A 26372-nucleotide genomic window follows, 5' to 3' on the forward strand; every position below is an offset into this window, starting at 1 on the left:
CTGATTCTTGTATAAGGGTGGTCTAGAAAGGTCTTGTGAAAACACTCAAAATGTAAAAAACGCATTTCTCCGAAATAAAGTTTGGAGTAATTCTCGAAATCTTAACGATAATGCAGTTTGCAACAATGTAGAAAATACGAAAGAGAGTTTTATATGCTAAAATTCTAAGATTTCGCAGCTGAAAGCAAACAAATTTAGAACTCGTGACGGTGAAAATCAACTGAAAGCAAAGGTAAACTGGGAAAAACGCCTCGTTAATTTGTGCGACTAAAGGGAAATCAAACAGTTCAAAATATATCTTTTTAGGTATTCAAATTTCATTAGGGACAAATCGTGTCGAAGAGGAAGCAAAATGTAGTCTTTTTTTTAAGTATTCTATAATTTTCAAGGAAATTGGCTTGAGAACTTATGCTTGAAGTAAAAAAATATATAGGAAGTGGCCATACAGAAGAAACGTCGCAAACGAGAGGAATAAAATATATTTCATTACTTAATGGGGGACCGTGGACGAGGGTTGTGATGACGACGTCGGAGAGAGAAAAAATGATTCGAACAAAAAATTAATTTGGCTTTGAAGTGGTAGGCGAAGTCAACATGTTAAAAATTAATCGTTGAAAAAATGACTAATTTTCGAACCATGCGACTTTAAAGTTCCAAAAATGGGCGATTTTTTATCCATTATACGCCGAAAAAATTTGGCAATTTCGAACTAAACATCTAGTATTTCGTTCGGAACAATAGATTTTTTTAAATCATCATTTACCGGAAAATGTATTATTAAATTTAGTAACTGAGGTAAATTAATAGAACACTATTATCCCTGTTATTACATAACTGTTTTTATGTGTGATACGAACGTACATAGCTCCATTACATACGTGCGTAATTGAATACCAATTTCTGACATTTGAAGAAAAAGGCTCAAAGCAAATAATTTAAGTTCGTTACGCGCGCGGATCAAAAAGGGCAAAGAAAATACCTTTATAAAAACAATACGTTTTTACATGCGAAATCTAATTCAAAAGTCATCCGACTCTGGCATTTCTTGCCGAATTTCCTTAAGAAAACTTTAAATATGTTATTATTCTTAATATAATTTCCATACTGCCCGAACGCTGTTTTTATTAAGCAAAAAACAAAGGGCTAAAGTCGGAGCACCGCCGCCACAATTAGGTCGGACCGAAAATTTCCAATCGCTTCGGTATTCGGAATCAGGAATTCGTTTAATTTAGAACTCAGCAAGTTGAATAAAATTAGAGCTAACGTTAATAGAGTGAGGAGGAGGAATGGAATACAGACGTTGCAGATAATTAACAATATAATGTGATTCGAACTTGACCTCAATTTTTCAACTGGAGCAGGCGCCCCCTCAAGACATTTTAAGGCGGCGATTCGTGAAAGGTTGTTAATTGTTTTAATCAAAGGCTGTTCGAAAGTCACGAGGGAAGGGATATGCACTTCACCTTTTCAAAAATCACTTGGAAGTGACTTATGCCCCCTTCAATGCACAATACCGCTTAATTTGGACACTTAACGTGGAAAGATTCGTGTGGATAGACGTAAGCGGAATGAAAAGTTACGACGTTCGTTTCTACTTATCGCCCTCATCAGGCTGAAATATTGAAGTAACCATTAGCCATTATCAACAACATCTAGTTGCGAGAGCGATTCCCCAGACTACGAAACAATGAAGGGTAACACCTGCTTTAGAATAAATAAATTTAAAGTTCCGTAAAGTGAGGGAATTGCGTATTAAACGGCGATATTGGACCCCCTTTGAATGTCTCCTCAAAGCTGGCATCATCTGCGAACATCCACCCGCGTAGAGTGAATTGATACAATTTCTGCAATAGGTATCCAGTAAGACCAGTAATTTTCAAAATATCAGAGGAGATCGTAGCTTCGAATTCCTTTGAAAGGTGGCCATTTCAATACAAAGAAATGAAAAGGGTAAATTGAAAGCGCCTTTCACGAACGCAGCCTAGAAGCTGCCATGCTTTCAGAAGCCTGACATGCTTTAATTTTCTTTGGGCTATTTTCAGATTTGAGCAGCCACTTGTAAATTGTGAAAGCTGTGCTTCGACTAGATAAATCCCTAGTTCCTTTCTATTTGTTTTGATTGGATGTGTTTTATTTTCAAACTTCTTTGAGCTTAAAGATTAAGATCTCGTCATTTCGACGTTATCTGCGGGGTGTTTTATTCAAATGCTGCTAAGGCTTTTTTAATGGCTTTCCAAGGAAACGCACGTGACTCTTTTGCATTGCAATGGAAGTTATTAAACGTAGCGTAAAAAAGGGGTTACAGAACAATATATCGAATTTAGCTGAAATTCAAGTGTGCTTTATCGCAAAGCATTCAAATCATGAATCCAATCTACATCCTTAAATATTGAAAACCTCTGTTTCACTTTGCCATAAAAACTGAAATATGTATTTATTGATTATTGCAAAACGGACAAAGCAAAAGTTTTTAATTAAAAATGAGGTTTGAAAGTGGCAGTTAAAAAATGATCATTAATATCAAAATTAAACATTTTCTGTTGACCTGCGGATCTAAACTTCAGCCCTATTTTTTTTCAAATATTTGCCAACAAGATTTTCACGCCAAACCTGAATGGATTCGAAGACGCCATTCAGTATCGAACTGTCGGATAATTTAACCAGTCCAGTTTTATCGGATTTCCGGGCAGTTTGGCGTGGAAAATTCAGAAAGTCACGAATTTTTCTGGGTATTTTTAAATTTATAGTTTGATTTCGATTCAAGCTCGCTATCGATTAATTCGTTAAGTAATCCTGGTGAGCATTCGGGTTTTTGACTTTTTGCCAAAACAATATTATCTCGATTTTATTTATTTATTTTTTTTCATTTAGCGTCGCATTATTATCTTTCAAGTTTATTGTCATGAACGAATTTGAATGTAATCGCGGAAAATGTTGACCTTAAATTTCGTTTCTAAGTTTGTAAATTTAGTTTCTAAGTACAAAAGAATCCATTTCGCTTGGAATCCATTGGAAGGAAACCTCATGCCAGCCGCATATAGCTGTCTACATCAATTTTCTCGGAAATTTCTCTCAGCTTTAGTAATCACTTGCTTTACCTGCCCTTGCCTTACTTGAAAGTATTTATAATTGACTTCAAATGGACTAAATTACGACGTGACTTCTTGTTGTGTTCCGAAAAATCGCTTTCGAATACTGATTTTTAATTGTTGGCAATGTTTTGGGTAAAACTTCGGTGTTTAAATTTTTGCGCTTTTCAGCGCTCAAAGTGAATCGCAGAAAATGGTAGAGAAAGAGATTGCGAAAAATAAAGTCAGCGAGATGCACCTTAGTTCGAGGTGATTCGAATTAGAGTCAGATATCAGTTAGAGGCGGATCGTCCATTTTATTTTTGATTTTAAGAAAATTAATCCGCTTTGAAAGGTCAGCAGGCGACCTCTTTCTATTATAAATCATTTTTATCTGCCTTCTCTTTTCATCCAGCAACTTCCACTTCCTGCATATCCGGAATTTGTGGTTTCGTTCCTTGGAAATTTACCTTTGTCTATGTGTACCACATTTAAATTCCACCTCTTTTCCATCTTATAAAATACATCCTAAATTATATAAGACATAACTCGTATACTGTGAAATCCCTACACTTATGGAGGTGACGCACGTTCAGGTTCGAATTACCGTTTTCTACTCAATTTGCTATTTCAAATGTTTTAGCTTATATTGAGCACTTTGAGAGTTGCATATTGGCGTAAAATATCGATATGGGTTTGCCCTCTCACATGCCTCGCAAGGACGGAGAGCTGTTGAATATCCGTAACCGTAACGATCCAGAAATTAACGAGTTGTTAAATGCTGATGATTCAAGTGGTTTAGAGGAAGAAGATATTGGGGAGGAAGGTGACTGCAATAATCAGATAAATGTCGAGAATAAAGGCATTTAGGTTGCTCTGTTTTAATGATAGTTTCTCAACTATCATCGATCTGTCTAATAATTCTGCGTAACGATTTGAAGTGAGGTGTGACAAAATGCTCGATTTGGCCTCATTAGGTCTCACAAACGATTCTAGAAACTGATTATGGAATTCAAATCTTGACTTAAACCTTCCCTGCATACTAAACGATTTCATGTAGCTATAATGTATATTATTTATTATTTGACCCCCGACAAAATAACAATTTAAAAGAGATTATCAGTGCTTAATAATACTCGCGCTAGCTATAATTCATCTCTATTTTAGTAGAATAATTCCAAGCGATAGTCTTTTATGATATATGGCCTACCCTTTCACAATTTTTCAACGCGAACCAGAAACTTATAATATGTACCGAACAGAATCAACTTTTAGTCCCCTGAAGAGTATTCGACAAGGGTGGAAGTAGCGATGAATATGTTAATCATTTATACCGTGCGGCTCTAGATCATCCTCCCCCAAAAGCTTTTAAAAAAATTAAAACGGGAATGGGGACAATTTAGAGCCGCGAGGTATATTACTGGCAATAGGTTGTACGAGTCTTAATCACATCAGAGTTCCATTTCGCGTGAAGAGAGGAAACATGTAGTTTGGCTTGTTTGAAACATTTACAGCGGTGTAAGTGAACCTTAGAGCCCTTAGAATGATGAGAAGCTGCTATTTTGAATTTTGAATGAGTCCGTGTGTTAATATGGGCTCAGCTGGTTTTTCACGCAGATAATCTATTTTCCTAACGAATAACTTCTGATGGGACCCGAGACAACCGATCAAAACCTCGAACGCCCGTATGTATCTTATCACGTAAAAATTTTGAGTAGTGTAGTTTTGGCGCTCCTCTGCAAAGTCTCGACAAAATTTCATGAGTGAAACAAAACTTTCTCAGCTTTCAATGTAACGGCATCACAAAAAAACCCACCGGAGATTTAAAAAAACTTCTGCGGCGACAGTTTGCAACGCCCTACAATAGTGGTAAATCCGAGCCTTCATGTCAGAAGCGTCGCGACGCCAATTTGTTTACCCGCCACAGAGGTTTCCATGAATTCTGAATGCGCACTTTTCTTCTGGTGGGAATTTAGATAGCAAAAACCGTTCCTTTCGGTCCTGTTCAACTAGCTGTAAAAATACGGTCAGACAAGTTCTTACGTCAATCTATCAAAGAGATAGGGCTACTTGGAACCCCAGAGGCGGCCCTAAAACAGTTCGATGTCTAATTAGCGCCCTCCTAAGTTGACAGAAACTCTATTAGGTGCTGACAGATTTAATAAGCTTTCGGTCTCTAACGTCTCCCAGGCGATATACTTGAGACAAATTAAGGTCGGAATTAAAACTTTAACTCTCAAGTGACATTCTAATAGATAACCAAAACAAAGATTTGTGTCGAGGATAACCTTCGGAGCATTTAAATTAAATTTTAAATCGACGCAATTTTATTCTCGTGTCTGCACCTAATGGCGATCCTAAATATAAATGGCGATTTAATTAGAGATTGTTCCGTTTTCGTAAATCTGGCAATATTTAATGGACAAACGGTTTTGTGACGAATCGTCCCCTTCAGGATGCCGGACATGGACCCTTTTGAGCGATAAATCGTCGGGAATGTAGGAAATTTAAAACCAGAGCCCAAACACCCACGAAAGCGGTGAAATTACTTAAGCCTGCAATTTTCGTCCTCCGGGTTTCCACGAGGAAATTATTTCGCGATAATGTATCGACGTCGATGAACTGGCAGAAAATGCCTGGCATTTCAGACAAGGTGTTAAAAGCCGAGGTGTGTCAAGGTTTTGATGGGCGCATAATTGCTTTACCATAAGAAAGCAGGCAAAGCAACGTGTAAATGAGTGGGGTTAAATATCCATCAAAGAGCTTTTCATGTATTTTCGTGCCAACCATTATGGGACCGCCTTTTGTAAATTCTTTGAAGCAACGAGGAAGCTGAAGGGAAAGAGAACTTGTTAACATATTAATATATACATTTTCCAGAATTCGTGAGGATCTACAATATATATGATTCCCTAGATATATTATTTACTTTCCTGAATGAAAACAAAATTTGCTTTATGGCAGGAAAGATGTTGAAATCACAGGCGACAAAAGCTGTTCGTCTACTTCTAAGGACATTTTACTTTTAAGAATTCACAATCCGGAAGCTTGTGTAATTTACAAATTACAATGAAATGTCCGACGGTGTAATCTAGAGGAAAGAACTTTCGGGCTGCGTTTTTGGAGTGGTGCCTCAGGTGGGTGCCGCCTCTTTCAAATTTTTAAAAAGAACTTTGAGCATTAGCCTCCTTTTAGCGAAAGCGAAAAATTAAAATCTATAACAAATTGATAGATTAGGATCGACTGGAGCTTTTTACGAGGTTTACTTTAGAACAACTTTCATTTTACGCACCCTCGATGCAGTATGACAAGTTCCGGCAGGGTTATTGAGGCACCTGAAACTATCATGAATCTTCACCTTGCGTTTTAACTACACTGCTCAAAAGAACGCAAGCAACGAACATACATTTGGCTATAAGCTCGATGTAATGACATTAATTTACATTAAATTCGCATTAAATTTCATCTAGACCTCGTGCCACCACCACGAACATTAATAACAGCAGGGCAAAGTCTTGGCATACTCAAAATCACCCTATCTACAGCAATTTGTGGTAAAAGTTGCTGCTGCTCTCTCACGATGTCTTGCAGAGCCATATTGCCTTGAACAGGCGCCATGAGCGGAGTGAGTTGCCTTTACAGTATGTGCCACAGGCGCTCTGTAGGATTCAAGTCGGGTGATTGTGATGGTCAATTCATAAGAGTTACATTGTTGTCCCTGTACTAACGCGTAGTGCCATGTGGACGAGCATTGTTTCGCATGTAGAGGAGTTCTAGGCCAGCATCACACGTAAAAGAAAGGGCAGCAGGTTCAAGCGCTTGGTCCTGGTATAGCACTATCTGTTCAACGTTTGTGGCAAACAAACGAGCTCGGTTCAGTGATGCAACATAATACAGCCCCACTCCACTATGGAACCTCCTCTATAGTTATGGATTTCCCGAAAATGGCTCTCGTTCGAGCGGTCCTGTTTTAGGTCAAACGCATTGCCTTCGGGTATCAGATTGAAACGGTATATTTGGTCGCCGCTTTCTGCGCCTCCTTGTACACTGCGGCATATTTGCTTCATAAAAAATGTATGATAGGCGTTCAAAATCTCTTTACTCACAGTAATGGAAATTTCCGTTCCGTACGGTTCATTTCATGTTTGGGGAAAATTTCAAATAAAACTACCACTATCAGATTCCATTAAACAAAGTAATATGAAACAATATTTCATAGAGTTTTATTAAAGCAAACAAATACTATTTAACGGTTTATTATGTGGTTCGGACTGATGGCATAGCAAAACTAATTAACTTTCCCATAATTTACTTGTCTATTCATTTATCTTGATTTGGTCGAATAAAATTTGTCATTTTCGCATTTTCCCCGCTATCAAAATTCATAAATATCCCAGAGCAAACTACACGTATTGTCGCACAAATTACTCGAACCATGTTATACATAAACTCCTTTCGAAACATTAAAATACATAAATTTTAGAGTCTTGAATACAGTTAAGTAACTTCTACACTGGGATGATTACGGTCTACAGTGGCACAGACCCTAATCATGTTAAATGAGAGACAAGCCTTGCGGCCTAATTAAGGCTTAAGTGATCGATAACCGGAAAATGTTGCATCCCCTTTGATTTAATGAGGGTTATCGCACGTTAACGGTGTGATATCGTTCAAAAGATTAGTGTCTCTTTACTTGTATTACATGCAGTTTGCATTCATTACAGAAGCCGATAAGGATGTAACACGAATACGTAAAAGCCTCGGTACAAATGTAAAATTATCCACGTAGATATACTGACAAGTATTGATTGCAAACACGAGTCAAAGCCTGAGGGAAAGTGGAGGTACAACACTTAAAGCCAAAATATCAATGTCCTGGACACTTTGCCGAGAAGTTTCCATGGAAATTGAGAAGTTGACCGATAATCTCCTCGGATGCAGTAGTTTCCATGGAAATTATATGTGGTCTGGCATAGTTTATAAAGATAAAAAAAAAGGCAAGATAAATGAACAGTAAGACTGAGCAACCTGTTACAGGTGACTCACAACACGACTATTTCTTAAGCTATGTGTTTGATGGACCCCACAGCAGCCCTTGGCTATATTAGCTTGAACAGGTTAAGTATGGTAACGGTAATGGCAAAAGCGTTCAGAGCCGTTTCCACGGATTCTAAAACCTTGCATTTCTATTACCTATCACCAACTAGATCGAGGATTAGATTTGCACTATTCAGCCATGGGAAGCATGAAAATCGATTCATTTCATGTTTTTGTATTGATCCAAAATTCGACAAAATGTAGCCATCTTGTCACAATCCATTGAATAATCCGAAAATTAGTAAACATCACGGCTGTCGAAATTTGACATTTGGCAGTTACAGGAGTGTAATGCACATGCGCAGCGTTCTCGCTGTGATGAAATCTATCGTCTGTTCTAGCTATTACTGATTAGCATTGGTGGTAAACGTTAAGCGATATTTAGTATATCGAAGTTGTCAAACAACGATAACCAGAGTAACTTATTGCGGGTCTCGAAAGCACCCTAAGAAATTGTAAGATTTTAGATTTCGGTCTTCCATTAAAAGCCATGTGTAACTGATAAATCCTCTTAATACCAGAAAAACAGCGGAACAGCTCCCTCTGACATAATTCAATAAACGGATATATGTCTTCGTTGTCTGGATTTGAGAGCAATTATGCGCCCATTCTGCGTCTGGATTGCCGGGCTCATTGAAAATCCTTTTCCGCACATGCATCTTATTGTTCTTACGCTATTATCTTGTTCACAAGTGCAGGCTCCATTCATATAAAACACACACGCATACCTATTGATGCTTAAACGTGTAAGAGTTTAATACAGAATTTCCATGTTTCAAAGAAAAGTAATCGAATTTGCTAATCTGAAAATTGGAATAAACCTGCAATATCATCGTTTAGCGAACTGCATGACTGATAACGCAAATGGTGTTCCGAAAACAATGCAAGGGCGTAGGAAGGAGGGAATGCATCCCTGCATTGTTTCCACTTCCATTTCCACTGTCTATGGCGAAGCTATCGTGTTGATTTATTGAGAGAAACCAGGCTTAACCTCTAAAAGCCACTTTGAAAGAATGTCCGGGTACGGCTGCCAGGCTTTAGGGGCCATTGTCACTTTACGGACATACAGTATTTCGCGAAGGGGTATCATCATTATTTGGTAGGAATTTTACCCTCATATGAACACGAAGTGGAAACAAAGCGCTTCCACTAATTTAGCAAAACAAATATGCATTAAAGAACTCAAATTAGATAATAGAGGTATAGAAAAGTTGAACTCGGGAACACGATTCACCTATCTGTCTCCTGCAGCCTGGAGAATGAGCTTCATTTATTAGTTTAGACATAATGGATACGGGCCCACCTTCATGTTTTTGCTACTAAAATAACTAAAAGACCTTGTTTTATCAACATCCGAGAATTTATACAGACGTAATATGCCACTTCTATCTTGGAGCATACATCCAAAAAAAAAGACTGTAAAATATGGGCTACATCTGTTTGCCTTGTGCTAGATTGGTGGATAAGTGGAGGAGAGAGGTTGAGGAATTTGATCGGAAAAACTTGTTTTTGGAGAGAAAGAAAAACTCCCTTAAGACATTGATCCTTTTCGTGTTGTATTTCGATAATTAGTTTTGGCTTATAGCTTTCCCAAACGTAAGAGAACGCATGAAATAAATACTTTCCGAAGGTTTCCAAGTAGTAATGCTACTCATGTTGGATAAAGATTACGTCAAAACAAGTTTACCTTTTCTTAACCGATTTGGATAGTGGCTTCTTAAAATAACTACCTACTTTCAGTCTATTCCTTGAGTGACTTAGAGTTTATTCAAGGATAAACGTCTCCCTAGCGTGTAGATAGGGAACACTAATTCCTTCTACAGTTTCTCGATTTGATAGCAACAAGGGATTAGCAGCAAATTAAAGTGAACCGGAAAACGGAAACTTCGTAGTCAAAAAACCAGAGGCGGCTTCGCGGGGTATTTTGATTATTAACGAATTTCATCACTATCCAATATCTGGAAACACCCATAACTCCATGGAGGACCTCAGATAATATAGTCATATATTTTCTTTGTTGTAGGGTTCATGCTTCAGCAACAAGATCATGGTTGATTACTCGGTCTTTCATGAAAACACATCGATCTCGAACTTCTCAGAGAACAATTATACCACTCAGTACCTGTACGTCAACGACACTTTTGAAGGTAGGTCTCCCTGTCCAACTCCGGTACTGTTATGATGAAATATGTAGAAGTAATTTTAAAAACTGGTCAGAAAGAATGTCTGATGTCAGTAGGCTAAATTAAAGACTGCATAAATGGAAAACTGTTAAATAAATTATGGGCTCGCTACAAGCGAACTTATTAAATAAACGCGCTTACACAAAGTCCTGAAATTCTTTGTTATGTAAAATGACGCCCTCACAACACGCCCTGGTTTGCGTCTGTTATGTTTTAATTATCACATACTGAACGAAGAGCTATTTGGGCAAATATCTTCGCGAAGCTTTTTTGAAGAAAAATTAGGGCCATTTTTCCTGAGATAATTTTTCCGACAAACAGGCCTACCGTTATTTTCTTGTCATCGCTTGTTTGGGAAGCCTCATCACAGTCAATTAATACAAAATTCTTGGGAAAAAGCCCGCCCACGTGATTATAAAAATACAATAAGTATTTAAGTGGGTTGTAGGTTGGGAGCCTTAATTCTATTAGTCTTTAAATTGCTTGAAGCAATTTTCATGTTTTTCTTATTGAATTTTAGACAGAAACCAGTTCATTTTACCGGTATGGAGACAGGTTCTATGGAGTATTTTGTATGCAGGAATGGTTATAGTGGCCACTGGTGGAAACTTGATAGTGATATGGATAGTCTTAGCACACAAGAGGATGAGGACCGTGACGAATTATTTTTTATGTAAGTAACATTCCAAACAAACAAAGCTTTTTTCAGCCTTAAATTTTCGCGTTTATTGTTAATATATCAATAATAGAGGGATTGCATCTACTAAAAGCGATCACTAAAAAAAACCTCGAACAGATTTTCGATTAAAAAGATTATAAAGAGGATATAGAACTGGTAACCAGATCAACCTAATCATTGATGTGCTGCAGAGACTTCATCACCCAAAGAAGTTTACATCCCCATTAAGGTAGCTGGGCGTGAAATTGGTATAGAATTCCTCAGGGAAGCTCCATTAGTATGGCAAAAAAATCAATGAAATACTGCGATTGCAGCCTTGGTTGAGCTAACTACCCAATGTGTGCAATCAGTGAGATCCACATTAATGGTTTTAAAATGCTAACAAAAATATAAATGGAGGGCTAATTAAAATTAAAAATCAATAATTCAAGTGATGTTCAGTCGAACTACCATCTAACCCATCTCTTTCCCTTAAGCAACTACTGTGCTCATATGAAATTGACGAGCATGAATTACGTAATCGGTATTCGGAGCAGTGAAGAGATTCCCAAATGCGAAAAACGCGATTTTGCGCAGGTATCCGTGCACATACAGTACGTCTATTTTAATTTGGTGTATTTTTATTTTTGTTCCAAAGAAATTTGATTATACACAATAGGTCAAAAACTTATTTTATTAACGTGTGCAGTCTATCAGAAGTGCCTTCCAATAAATTGGATGAATATTTTTTACTTGCTACTTATCATGATTTTAAAAGGGCCGCTACTAATTGAATTTCAGTTTGGGACGTTTTTAGCTCGACCTCAATTTTCATTAATCTCCATATGTTTTCATCGGACCTAAAGTTAAAAGTTTTTCTGGCGTTTTTACGCATTTTATTATTTTTTGCATTATATGTGTGTAAAGTGACAAACCGTAATGAAATTCTAAAGAAATATATAATAATCTTAAAAGTACATAATTAACTGACCAAGCTTAAATGACGTGTGAGTTATAAGTATTATACAACCGTGGTTTTTCCGCCACTAATTTTAACCAAATTTACTTAAATTGCAGCAAATTTGCTTAAATTAAGCATAAATTAAATCCGAAACAAGACGAGTCTTAAATCATAATATACATGGTGACATTTCATTTGACATTCATCTCCATGGAAACCATAAGAAATACAACAGCAATGATCATGACGTAACGGACTGCCCGCAACGGCCAAGCAGTTTATTAATTCTTAAATCAAATTTTGCCTAATCGTCTAATTCTTGGATTTGGGAATATTAAGTGGGCCGGTAGATCACATGATTTAATTCTAAATTACTTCCGCCTCTGAAGTTATCTTTGATCGTAAATCTTCCAATATGAGGAAAATCGCGCACTTGATTTAGCAGGATTGAGACGAAAAATTCTTGATGCCTGTCAATCAATTACGCCGGGCATGTTAAATAATGTTCTTAGGGAATTTTATGATGTCTGGAGTATTGTTTAGCAGAACAGGGTGGTCGATTTGAGCACCTTTTATAAACTATTCTCTCACGAAAGATAAATTTTCTTGTAGCTGCGGTTTTAATCTAAAAAATTTCAATTTATTATAAAACAGAATTTATGTGCGTAATTTACGTCCTCCAAAATCGCGTAGAACTACATCCACCCTCGCATTAAAGCGTACTGCTTGCGAATCAACGACGCCAGCCGATCGTTGACGATGGAAGGGGAAACTGTAGTCTGTCTCTCTCTCACTTACCAATCGCCTAATTCCCCTTAGCTTGCAATCACTAGAACTCCATGTGCAAGCGGCAAAAAAAACTGTATACCTGTTAGGTAAATATTTTCGAAAAAAGGCCAAAAACGTATTTCAGAACCCTTCAAAAAAGTCAAGAATGATATCTTTCAGATCTAACACGGGAAAAATGATTTTTCTACGCTATATATGAAAACTTTACATCGCATACATAAAACTGTGCAAAGTATGGTAATCCTGAAAATACTACTAAAAATAAAGCTAATATTAAGGGTTTCCGATTTGACGTGACCAGAAGCCTGTATGACCCTTCTCATAGGGCCAAAATGTATGTCCTCCTAGGACCGAAATGAGCTGTCTCCGGCTCGAAGAACCACAAATGATATACACTGTTCGACCTAATCTACAGAACAAGGACAATTGTTGAAAAATTTTCATAGTTGATACTTGTTATAAGAAAAATTTTTTGCTGCGTCTCGGTCGATTATTACTCGATTATGGGCATGATATCAAGAAACTGAAGATGTGGCAGAAAGACATATTGGCCAGACGACTAGAACTAGAGAGGCATTTTCAGGAAGTCCACAATTCTGGAGGAGGTTCCATGATGGAAGATTATAACTAAAAGCCTGGTTGTTCTAAATGTACAAAATACCCGTCAAAGCAAGTACAGATTGGACACTCACGTTCAAACCACTCTGATTTCGCAACAATTTTCTCTATTGTAGTTAAGGTTCAACCGAACAACAACGTTGAACAAAATTGATTCTGGAGCCAAATTGGCTCATTTTGAACCAGGGGTTTCTATGTAAAAATTATTCACCGCAATGTCGCCTATAACCTCCTTAAGTTTGGCACAATCTTTCTGGAACACGTTGTACATCAATCTTTACTGATTGTTACAAAATAGCCGCCGCAGAACATGAGCCAAACTTTAAAGAGAATTCGTTCCGTTATGTTAGTCGTTTACGAAAATTACTCAAAAGTTGGTTTTGTTCTCGGTAATTTACTTATAAATTGTTACGTAATATGGTTGGGACCGAATCTGCTCCTGAAAGGATTAACCCGTCTAGCTGATTAGCATTTGATGTGTATGTATGTGTATGTGTGTGTGTGTGTTCGAGCAAAGTTGCGGTTTAGCACACAGAGTTAACTAGTCAATGAAATTACGTTTTACCTTTTAACCTTTACGATCGACTACTAGCGTCCATTAAACTTTCTTTAACCGAAAACGAATATTAAACTCTAAAAACTTTAGCCAGAAATAGCAGCGGCTAAGCCATTATAAATAAAAATGTGGAAACCCAAAACAGAGAATACAGTGCATTAGTTCTAACAAACGCGATAAAATACGAGTTTTATGTTGTGAAAACGAGGTTCCGTTCCATTATGAAAATAAAAAAATAGGAACAGTAACGAAACGTGTTTGTCTCGGGATTACGCCTGTGCTATTTAAAAATGCATGCCACTTTAAGTGATATTAAAACGGCGACATTTACATGCAATAATTTACGGCATTATCGAATGATTAATCTACTAGGGTGAACAGATTCAATTTGGATACCAATCATTGATCATGTGAATGAGAAATGTCCATATTTAGGGGACCAAATATTGACGTATATTGTAGGAACAGATTAACATACTCAATGCTGATTCAATCAAGCTTCAGCATTTGATTATTCAAACTGAATGCATTTCCTTGTTATGGTGCGATCAGAAAGTTTCATATAAATTTTTTTCTAAAATCAAACGAAAATCATATCTTCTTGTGTTACTTCTTGTGTAAACTCAACTACACACTTTTCGTTTCCAATACTTAATCCACCTGTTTTTGACCTTTCTGCCAGTATTTGTATCTGCATTTTTCCAATTGCTCCAACTGTGCACCTCAATCGCTCAACTAACTTTGATCAAGTTAGTGTTCGGGTAGGACTCTTACCTACGTCACATTTGGTCCCAATTAGGCTGAAGGTGACGGATAGGAGAGTGCCGGGGTATATCTCACACTACCGGTCGAAAGAAGACCAGACGGGTGTCTTAGGAAAGTATCACTTCGGGACAAAAAAACGGTTAGTCCAGGTTAGTGGGGCACACCCTCATGCTAAAGAAATGCCTAGCGGCGACTTCGGGAGGAATCCAGGATGTAGAGACGGAAAGAGTTTAGTTGGTCGGTACCAACCTGGAACTATATGGGCATAGGAGGCCATCGTGGTGCCAAGTCCACACATCTGAAAGCCGATTTTACTATAAAAAATGGTTAGTAATGCATTGAGTTGCAACGATTTGCAGAAGATCTAAGAAGTTAAAACAGTTGAAATTGGTTAGTTGACAGACAGTGAAGATTCAGAAAATCAGTTGTTGAAATCCTGAATCTCCGTTTATTTAAACTGGAAGAACTAAATGAAATTTTGAACTGAATTTGTCCTGGATTTGAAACGGCAGCAGCGAGCTTTCCCTTGATTATCTAGAAATTTTAGTTTTTATATCCAAATAAAATAGGCAAAGAAGGAACTTTATGGTGAATATTACCGTTTTATCGACAAAACTTCCTCAACCCACAATCCAGCTTTTTCATCGTTGAGAATTTTTTCGGTTAAGCATTCAAAATGACGAAAAGGAATTTGGTGATAAAATTCCGGATGCTTTCGCTACTAGGAATATTGAATGGCAGGCGTTCTTAATTGAGTTCCTCGTGGGATTAACGACATTCTTTGTTTACGGCACCGCGGAGCTTCTAATAAAATATTCTTTTGTTCTCCGCATTCTTTCCGTATAACTGCGGTATTTTTCCGATACTGACAGATAATATCCATATAAATGAAATATTAGGGCTACTTAAACTATGAAATTCGAACGATTACACACATAGTATAAAAAGTACCATAACTCATTTTTGACATGATAATTTATGTTGGATTGTAGAGAAAACTATTGGAGGTGTGCTTTTAGAGGTATACATACACGGTGCACATAAATACAATAGATACGGAAATGAATATTGGACAACTCACTTGAACTTTAACTAAAAAACGGCCTAAAAAAAATGCTTCTGTGGGTTATAAATAAAATCTTGAACTGATAATTGAACCACTTGAAAGGTGTTTGTCATATGTTAATGAATTATGCAACAATGATCTTAACTTTTAATTAACATCCAACAGTTTTGGGGTGAAAACAGATTCACTGATTTCTACATATTTTTCAGTGAACCTTTCAATAGCAGACACAATGGTCTCCACCCTAAATGTAACCTTCAACTACGTTTACATGCTCTATTCCCATTGGCCCTTCGGTGAACTTTATTGCAAAATCAGCCAGTTCATCGCAGTTCTGTCGGTGTGTGCCAGTGTTTTTTCCCTCATGTCCATTTCAATAGACAGGTAAGTTTTAAATGTATCAATCAAATTGCTGCTCCATATTTCCGCAAATCATCGAGGAAATTGTTTTTTCATTCATAAACTCTTATGTGGCGGCATTACAATGGGAAAATCAGAGACGTACTCGGAAGAAAAAAACGCAATATCCAATTTTTCCTAACAGAAAACTCGCCATTAACTAAATTTGGATTAAAGTTGCCAAAATGTTGAACAAAAAATGTATCGTGTAGTGGGATTTCACAATTCGATATGTCAATGGTTTGGCAAATACTGAATGCTGCAAAACATCTCTACAACTTAAATTTGAACAAATATATACAGTACCTATAATTAGGGCAGAGACGCCCTAGATGCAAGCTCGAATTAGGAAACATTAGGTCCCTAGATCCGCTACTGTTTTTTCCCTCAATCATTTTCTATAGAGAAGTAATTTGGAATGCTTGAATCTGTTGAGTCTTGTTGAGCTACATCTGAATTTGCAAATTTGAAAATTGCAGATGTCCCTTCAGGTTTGCCAGCAATTTGGTACTATTTTCTGTACATATGGCAAAAGCTGTCCAATGCGAAATTAGTCAAATGCGAGTGGGCTAAATCACTCAGTATTCAACATTAAACAGGAACTATTGTGTAGCTGCTAGCATGGCTCGCAAACCTTAATCCTTTTAATCAGATGTAGTTCGAAGAGACGTATCGTCACATACAGAGTGTCCTTTTTTGAGCCTCAGACGTGGAGATTTCGACAGCCATAACAGGTTCGAGGTCGGTTAACTTGGAAAAAAGTTACGCAATTTCTAGATTAAGAATATGCGTCTACACAGCATTCATGGTGGAAATATCAAAGATTATGTTTTTTAAATTACCACTAAACCTGGAATCGTGGAAATCCTGCAAATTTTAAAACGGCATTTCTTGCATTCGATATCGCACAAACTTTCCCCCTATTGGATCAATCTCTTACCTTTTACAGTTGCCGAGACCTTTATGGCTGAATTCAAAAACTAGACATCCTGTATAGCCGTGCGAAATTTTAATTGACGCTGAATCTGGAATTGCGTAAAATAGAAGCTGTACCCTTAAGCCGACCAAAACTTGTTAAGTTTTGTCTTAGCTGCGTGTACCTTGTCGTCACTAACGGAATCTATTGAAGGTCCGTTTATAAGGCCAGAGTCCATCGTGTGTCAACATCAAACGATACAAAACAACCTAAAGCAGCCGTAATTTTGGGCTTTTGGGTGAGGCCCTTCCCCAGGGCGATTATTCGACACATAAAACCGGGCCTTTGAAATGCAACTTTGATCCTCGGGAGTGCGGTTAAGTTTAGGATTTTGCGCTTCCAAGTTTTTGCCCCTCCTTGGACCGCTCCTTTTTCCTGTTGGAGCCAAAATTGGTTTCCTCTAATTTATATTGTGTGGTTCACCTATTTAAAATTCAGTGACACCAGAGAAGAGGTCTCCAATGAAGTCACTGATCTGTCTTGTGACCGCAGAGGGAAGCAATAAAATATGAGAACCATATAGAAGACAAACTGAGCTACCAATATGATCCAGAAATTAAATACATGGTTATTTGCTGCTGTCTATTAGGACCCACAATGTCCGTAAGTGGTACGAAGTTGCCTCGCAATCACAAACGACACTTCTGGGCTCCTTGCGGTGAAACAAAAACCAAATACTGCGACAACAATATATCTCCTGTGTTTTGCATTCTCTTTGTGATATCTGTCGAAACGCGGAAATACTTCGAAAAAAGCGATTTAGGAGGTGAAAATTCAGCCCTCGCAAAACCATTCATTAATGGCCCTGACTCATTAATGTATGGCTCGACTGCGTCGTGATTGGTTTGATGAACTACTTAATAATCATCGCTTCAGTTACCGCGCGAGCATAGCGAACTGTCTCGATTACTAATCGCCGTCATTAATACACTTGTTGGTTAAATAACTATTTCTGCGCCTATTAATTTATCCTCAGTGGGTGTGATCGTTAGTCTGACGTCAAATGAATGCTTTTAAGGCCCGTGTATGCTCTTGGCACGACAGAAAATAAATTTCACTAAATATACTCAACCCCACCCGACACATTACGTCCTAAATTTTATTATCACATTTGTGGATTTGTGTAGCGCTCCATAATCTAATGAAGAACAAACAAATTAAGCTCCCAACAAGCAGTTTCGCAGCGGCACGTCGCATTTCAAAACTAAATGGAAAGATAAGACCTGGAAAAATTATTTTGATACGATTTGTAAGTGATAAACTAGCGGTTGGTTTCATTTAGTATTCCTGAGGGGAAAACAACAGGAATATGGAATTTCAACACTTATGCAAATACCGACGACGCTTCCGTTGTTCGTGGAAAAAGGAAATGGCCTTATTTTTACAACCATTATGGAAATTAAAAAAGTTCAGTTTAGGTTTCCTGTTCTAAAGAGCCGGATTAAAAAGGTTATATTATGATCATTTGAATATACTGCACAAATGAGGTTCTTACGACCGGTTCTTCATTCGCCAGTTAGGAGCGACAGCCCCAAATTATGCGGTTACTATCAGGTAACAACTAACTGGCAGGTGAAGCGTTTTTCAGGTTGAAGTCAAACTCCCTTAACTACTAGTTGAAATAAGAACAAGTGTGAAGTACTTCCGCAATTAACAGAAACGCTCCGACTGATGGTCACCTTTGACTGTAACTTACTTCACCTGCAGTTTGAGCACGACGTTAAAGATCCGGTCCTTTGAAATTAAGTTAATTTTCTCAGTATTTGTTCTCCTTCTAAGATTGGGGAGAACTGATTTAGAAATTTCCTCGTTTTTTGGCACCCTCTGACGAAGTTGGGCCGTGTCATTGAAGATTTTTGTTCTTGGCACAATTTACCATTTACGAGCTTTTCAAATGCAGCTTTAATTACCGCCTCGTTGAAGTGTTAATTTAAGAAAACAATACAATTATTCACGTTTAACAAAAGCTGGATTAATCTCGACTTAATTTCGTTCCTTCCGCATTCGGGTTTAATACAAAGCGACTTGCGAGTTGCGTTTAATCCGCTTGTTTTAGGCCGTCATACATAATTGAACACTTTTAACAGTTACATCTGCGGCACAACAACGGTGTAATCTACGTTCTAACTCGAGAGGGCTAAATTAAACCTTAAAGCTAGTTTATTTAAGTTAGTTCGGTCAGGCAATAGTACGTTATTCACACCTTTTGGTGGAATTGGTAAACGATTTATCCGGCTCCTGTCACCGTATCAAATAAATATTAAAGAGTTTTTACGACGCTTATTTCGACACGTGACCCGTAATATACGGCCTGATGGCGGTTGCGTGAAGCGCCCCCTTGGCGCTTTGTTGTCATCACGTAATTGAACTTTCCCTTATCGCAACCGTAGTCGTGGCGGGACGCGACGACCGACGAAAACTCTTCTCTAATTTGTCAAATAACAATTACGTTGATTCATAAACTATTCATAATCGTAAAGAAACAATGCGAGTTGTTGAAGACCCCGCAGGATTAATCTTTGTCTATAGGTACATGGCCATCATGACACCTCTAAAGCCCCGCATGGGCAGGATTGTGACCTTAGCCCTCGTGGTCATCACATGGGTGTTAGGAATAATCATAGGACTGCCTTCCCTCCTCTACTACAAGACATACAGAGACACATACTCAAATGGAGAGGAGCGTGTTATTTGCTACCCGGAATGGCCTGATACTCGCAACAGCAATGAAAGCCTTTACGAATACTAGTAAGTGTGCACAAAAGTACTTCGAGACATTCTTTTAAAAATATAATCCCTTACCCTTGCAATGCCTCTAATTTAATTTTTGGGTGACCATTTTGGGCAGGATAATCAGCCATGTTTCATATTTTTTATATGAAGCGCCCTTATTCCTGATAAATATAGTGCCATTAGGGCAAGCGCTTGCAAAAGGTCTCCCTAGGACCGCGAAGCGACATCAGTTTCCATCGGATGGGAGGTCTCCGTAAACAATTTAGACTCGCTAACATTTCTTGCTAAAAATGGAAGCTGGAAACTCAATTAACGTATGACCGCTCTTTTGACAATGTTAAAAGTATTTTATTTGGTTTCGGGCGCAGAGTTCCAGTTAACAGAGGGTTGATCATAAACTTCAAATCGCCTCGTTCGGTTCAAGTTGATTGATGAGTCGCGTTTCGTTTAAATGGAAAAATATACGAGGGTCAATGGTTTCTGCAGGAAACGTGGACGAATTTACATTTATCATCCCCTCAAAATTTTGAAACGCATTATTTTAAAGTTCGGCGATATGCAAGATGTTCCATTTAATAACAGCAAGGGCGAGTCGTGTTTTGTCAGTTTCTGATGTTCATTGATTTTTAACCCTCAAAAGTTAATAGAGATAAAATCACTCCATTTTTACATTTACCCTTCTTTCGGTCTGCGGCCGAGTTATTGAACCATACTTTCAGCTCGGCTCTCGCAAACCAACCCTCGTATATGCGAATACACATATGGTGTCATTACGACGCCAAATCATTTCTTATGAACGTTGTGACGGGTGTTGTCGACATAGCTATAAGGTGGGATGATAATTAGAACTGAAAACCTTATGACGATTTTACGTCAGCTGTGGAAATTTAATAGATACATTACAAAATAATTAGCAAACTAATCAGTGTGTGGCGATATTACAAAGGTTTCCTAAGTGACCTCCACAAACGGTAACTTGACCAAATCATCACGGACACAAGCAAGGAAATTCAATATATAGGGTCATCGATAACGTTCTTTACTTAATCAAATAACGTAATTTCGTACCGGTTAAATCCACCTCGTGCACCTTTGCCGTAAAACCGTTTTACGCACAAATGAAACGGAAGTGTTGGTTTCCATTTTAGTTTCCATCGTGGAAGCAATGAGTTTACGACCAGCGGGCGTTGTTATATTTTTACAGCCCGTCAACCGACCGTAAACCTAAAATAACGCCCGTCGGTGTTGGAACAGACCGTAAAGTAAAAATAATACTTGTTAATATTTTAACCCGGTTTAATCAATTTGCCAAGTGTATTATGTTTTTTTCTAAACAAAAATATAAAAAAAAACATTAATGTTGCATTTTAAAAGTTGAATTTCTAGATTTTTAACACATTCGCTGCTTGAGGATTTAGGAAAGCTTTTTATGTTGTTAAAATTTAAAAAAAATTAAAAGAAAAAAACCTATGGAGAAAATTCTGTTGCATTAGTCTTATGCATTAGAGAGATGGATCAATATATTTACTGGAAAGTCGAAAGGAGGAAAAAGTCGGATATGAAAATTAATGATGCCAATATATGCTTTGCCAAAAGTGCTAATAGCAAAGCATCATTGTTAAAGAAGCATGACACACAAGCGTGACAAAAAATCGGACACTCTAATGCTATTGCAAACTTTAAAAGTTTTAAACAACCTTTAAAAATATTTCTTTGGATAATCCTCGAACTGCCGGGATTTATTTCGGTCTTAAAGAAAAGAAGTGCTGAGCAACTGATTTCGCTACTTTGCCATTGTTAAGTTAAAACAGTCGCACATTATATGCCTTGTCGGATATGCACTACCCTCATAGAAGGTGATGCAAATTTGCCTTTAAGTACTTTGGATTACGCCGACACAAAGTGCACAGTAGAGCATAACACAAGAGCTGAGAGGTCATGACTTGTGTCACGCTATGTTTCGCTTGTGCATCCATAAATTGACCCCCGTATGCTGAATGTTTCAAGTTTTATATGTTATGCTAGTGTTGTGTCTATCCTATAAATCGGCCTTTGCTGGAACGTATTAAATAGTTTTGAGGAAATCACTTTTATGTAAACAATCTGAAAGAAACTCGAGAGACAACTTCAATCTATAACTACCACTTACTTGCACTTTAGACATTTACGTCTAACACCACTAAAAACTTTACGGACTTATAACACTACTTATGTCTCTGACATTATTATCTTTTACCAGACTAAGCGCATTTCACAAAAGCTTATTATGGGCGTTTAAAATTAAGAATACGTAGCCATTAGCTAAGTTAATAAGATTTGAAATCGGTGTTCGTTAAAAACGCCATTCGTTCAATTCAAACTCAAGACCTTTCCTATCGGAAAGGAAAAAAAGAGCTACATATCATCCTTTTCGAATAAATTTGCACAAGTCCATTTTTAAAAATTCATTAATTAATCTTTTGCCATTTAAATTAACCTCGCTAAGCTGATTTTTCTAGATACGTTCTTGTTTTATTCATTCCTTTCGCCTTAAACCGAAACTGTACCTGTGAAATCGACTTAAAATAATATTTTCACGAATAGCGAATTACGGCAAAGCAATCTGTCTGATTTAATTACAGTTAAAATCCTCCTTTCAAGAGAACTTAATAAAATCTAAGTTTTAATTTTAAGCAAACAATAAGGTAATCCGGATTGTCGGACTGTATTTTTCTCTGAGGAGTTTCAATATTCTCCAACTTTTCGAGCTGGACAAATCGCGCAGTTAAAGTTTCGCAGAAGATCAACTTTCAAATTAAAAGTTTACCATCGTAGTTATTTCGACTCGAAAAATAGTCCTCAGTAGTCTCAAAACTAAAAAGCAATAATGGGACTCTTTTCTGGGGGAAAAGTTTCTCTTACGGTGAAAGACGAATAGTCTTTTTCAAAATGAAGGGTTTTTATGCAAGAAAAGCAGTCCGTAGTAGAAAGAAATCACAAATATATAAATCCGGTAAATCCACGTTAGTGAGTTTGTCTTGTTGAGTCTAAACAAGAAGGCAGATGAACATTGTGCCCTTTTTCAATTTCTGCCTTGTGTATACCAAAATAGGTCCCTGCAATCTAATTAAAAGGGATGTTTTGTTAGTTGTCAGATATAGTGTTAGGACGTTGCACATTAAGACGGTTTAAATAACGACAAGAATACCAGCTACGGCATGGCTGTATTACATAAAGCGACGAGGGCCAAGAATTTTATAACTTTCCGATATATTAGGAAGTGATTCTCATTAAACATTTTACTGATTCATTAAATTACGTTTGCACTAGACAAGCCCAATATCGAAAGGCAAACTTTCTACCATGTAATCGATCTAATCAATGGTTGGAAAATCGCTTTTCCACTGTCACAAACTCTACCTACCCGAAAGGCATCTAAAACTTTCCTCTCTCCAACTTGAGAAACTGAATTCTCTTAATTTATATTCTTCCGATCTCTCCACCAAATTTCAGTTTTCAGTCATTAACTATTAACGATGTTTCAGCTTCAATGTAATATTTCTCGTCATCACTTATCTGGTGCCAATATTATCCATGACTTACACCTACGCACGCATTGGGATCGAACTGTGGGGTTCGCAAAGTATAGGAGAGTGCACCCAAAGGCAGATGGATAATATCAAAAGCAAAAGGAGGGTGAGTTTTAAATCTAGATGAAAAAAGTAGGAAGTTTCTCATTGAGTTGGATTTAACTTGATTAAAAAAACTTGTATTTAATCGCAAAATTTAATTAGCGGTAATGTTTTAAATGAGTGCAGCTCGACAAATTCGAATAGTCGATAGTTAAATAGATTCGGGGAAACTGCTGTGAAAACGAACTTGATTTAAAATTAGAGTCTTCGTGGTCCGACGTAGGACAAAGCCAATCGAAATTCAAATGAACGCAATAAAATTTGTTTGATTTTGCGTTAATTGGATGTAAAGTTTAGGGTATTCATATTAAAGAGAGTCAATATACATGATATAAGAGAGAAAGCTTTTGCCTAAACTTGACACCCTTTTACTGAGAATTAGTTTCAAGTCATTCCTGCAGTCAATCCCAATACTTCCTTGAAAATAATGGGATTAAATAGAATAGGAAAGAAGAGTGAGCCTCACTTTGCTGTATATTTAAAAATGTTGGCGCAGTTAGGAGGATTTTGTTTGGCATCCTAAAACGCTTCCGCATAGACATCTTCTTTATAATTTACCTGCCCACCTTTGCAATTTTAACACCTTCTAGCTACGGTAATCCTATCAAGATTTTGTTAGAATCTCGCCATTTATATTACCTGAGATTTAGTATTCCTGTTTTGCATATTTTAGCCCATTTAAGGCAATTAATCTCGCCTCGAAAAGTTACCTTCGCGACTTCTATGTTAATCACTGTTTTTTTGTTCTAATGAGCTGCCTGGTCCATGCCAGGCCTGTAAAGTTAATTCTCGAAAATTTTTCTTTTGCTATTTACGGAAGAAAATAATCCTGACTAATTTCTCATCATGATGCTTTGACAAATATAATAATAAAGACTTAAACTTGTTTGTATTGATTTATCAAAGTTTCAAAATTTTTCAAACCCTTTGAACTTTAGCATTTATATCTTGGGTTGGGGGCTTTGAAAACCATCCTGGGGGTTTCGCCCGATTTGGATTTTGCGAACTTCCAGGGTATGTTCTTCTTCCCGGCCATTGTAGGTATCACGAAAAAAAATGATACACTCTCTTTAGTCATGTCTTATCTGCCGCCAGGTTGCTACAAGACCCCTAGGAATAATAAAAACTCGGCTAAATTGATTTTAGAAAATCGAAGCCGTGAATTTTTTCAAAGAAATAAAAGCTTCAACAGCTTCTGTTTATTTGTTTTATTTTCGTTTCTTTCGTGTTTCTGAAGCTGTTGAAAAAATATTTCCCCATTTAACCGACTTTTCGACTTTGCTGGTCGCCGAGATGCCTGTAGTGACTGTCAATAAATAATCACCCTTTGTACATACTTGAAATAAAGGCTTGGTATTTAGATCTGAGTGACATTTTTCAGGTGGTAAAAATGATGATGGTGGTAGTGATGATCTTCGCGGTTTGCTGGCTGCCCTACCAGCTCTACTTCATCATAATCTCCTACTATCCGAAAATAACCAGATCCGAGTACATTCAGGAAACTTTTCTGGCCATCTATTGGCTGGCCATGAGCAATTCCATGTACAATCCGATCATATACTGTTGGATGAATGCCAGGTAGGTCCACCAACTTTCACAAGCCACATCCAGGTTGATTAAGAAAAGCTGTCTCGCATGTAACTACAGCAGGGGCCTTGAATTCGAGGAACAGTGCAATAGAAAAGCATATAAATTCGCTTTATCTCGGCAGATAATAAAATAGTCGTTGTCGCATTATGTGGAAATAATGGTCAGCTTCTACTTGATTTTAAGGGGAATACGTGTATGCCCCAGCGTTGCGCGGTATTCAGACGTTCTGCACGTATTCAGTTAAAAATAAAATTTTGCGTTAAAAATATGTTTTTAACAAGGAAAATATACCATTACACCCACTTAGGGATTTCGCTTAACACCCACTCGGCTTTATTTTCATTGTTGTATATTAATTATTTTCTTTTTTTCTTTAAAGGTTTCGCAGAGGCTTCAAGCAATTCTTCTCGTGCCTCCCATTCGTCCACGTGAGTCCTGGAGCACTCACCCGAAGAGAAGTACTAACGAGTAAAAGAAGGTCTTACTCGGGCTCTCCAGAGCATAACAGGATTATTCGAAATGGTAATTACTTCGTAGTAATTGTAGAAGGCAATCATGCGGTTTCTATATCCCGTTCATTGTGTGCAGGGACCAATCATAAATACACAGATCTGCGCCATCAAAAGTGGACAGCTCATCAGAGACATAACTACAGAGAGTCCGATAGTCGAATTTGTACGTATGGTTTTTTGATGTGGCATGTAAGATTGCTATTTTACCCAAAACGGTCTATGTTTTTTATATTTTTTTCAGTGCTGATCATGAAGTCAGTGAAGTTGCATGCCTCATTTGAAAACCATGCTTATTAATTAGAATACCAAACGAACTAGCATTCATTAGAGCTTCTTCAAAGTAGATAAAACAGCATGACATTTTCTAAGCTCGAAAACCCGTAATGTATTATTTTAAGAAGGCAAAACAAGTAAAAAGTTTGCTCATATTTTAAAGGTTCCTTGATAACCCCCCAAGGATGCCTCAAGAGTCACGTTTAAGATGAAATGCCGAAACTTTCTGGCTATAAATCAGCCGGAAACGTCTTCAATAAAAAGGTCCTGTTAAAAAAAACAAATAATCCATCTCCAACAGCTACCTAGTTATTGTATCGTCGCATATATTGCGTTCATAATTCATACAATGAGGGACAAAATGAAACCGGAAAAACTGTCGCTATGCTGGGCAATAATTCACGTTGGTTGGTTCAAAGTATAGGGAATACAGCATATATTATATTAATATTGGTAG

The 26372-nt window shown here is 37.4% G+C and overlaps 1 protein-coding gene across 3 annotated transcripts in view; it reads left to right on the forward strand.

Moving 5' to 3' along the window:
• LOC136339129 (tachykinin-like peptides receptor 99D) overlaps positions 1–26372 on the forward strand; it is a 69617-nt gene that overhangs the window by 37245 nt on the left and 6000 nt on the right. For 2 of the 3 annotated variants that reach the window (XM_066282121.1, XM_066282122.1), the window contains exons 2-8: positions 10189–10312; positions 10869–11021; positions 15971–16145; positions 19666–19884; positions 23394–23544; positions 24922–25118; positions 25510–25652. In XM_066282121.1, coding sequence (XP_066138218.1) covers positions 10213–10312; positions 10869–11021; positions 15971–16145; positions 19666–19884; positions 23394–23544; positions 24922–25118; positions 25510–25652 — 1138 coding nt within the window. In that variant the 5' untranslated portion in view covers positions 10189–10212. Of the gene's footprint in view, positions 1–10188; positions 10313–10868; positions 11022–15970; positions 16146–19665; positions 19885–23393; positions 23545–24921; positions 25119–25509; positions 25653–25718; positions 25806–26372 lie in introns of all 3 variants that reach the window. The other variant, XM_066282123.1, reaches the window with a different exon arrangement.

Source organism: Euwallacea fornicatus, chromosome 5, assembly GCF_040115645.1.
Source record: "Euwallacea fornicatus isolate EFF26 chromosome 5, ASM4011564v1, whole genome shotgun sequence".
NCBI classification, from domain to species: Eukaryota; Metazoa; Arthropoda; class Insecta; order Coleoptera; family Curculionidae; genus Euwallacea; species Euwallacea fornicatus.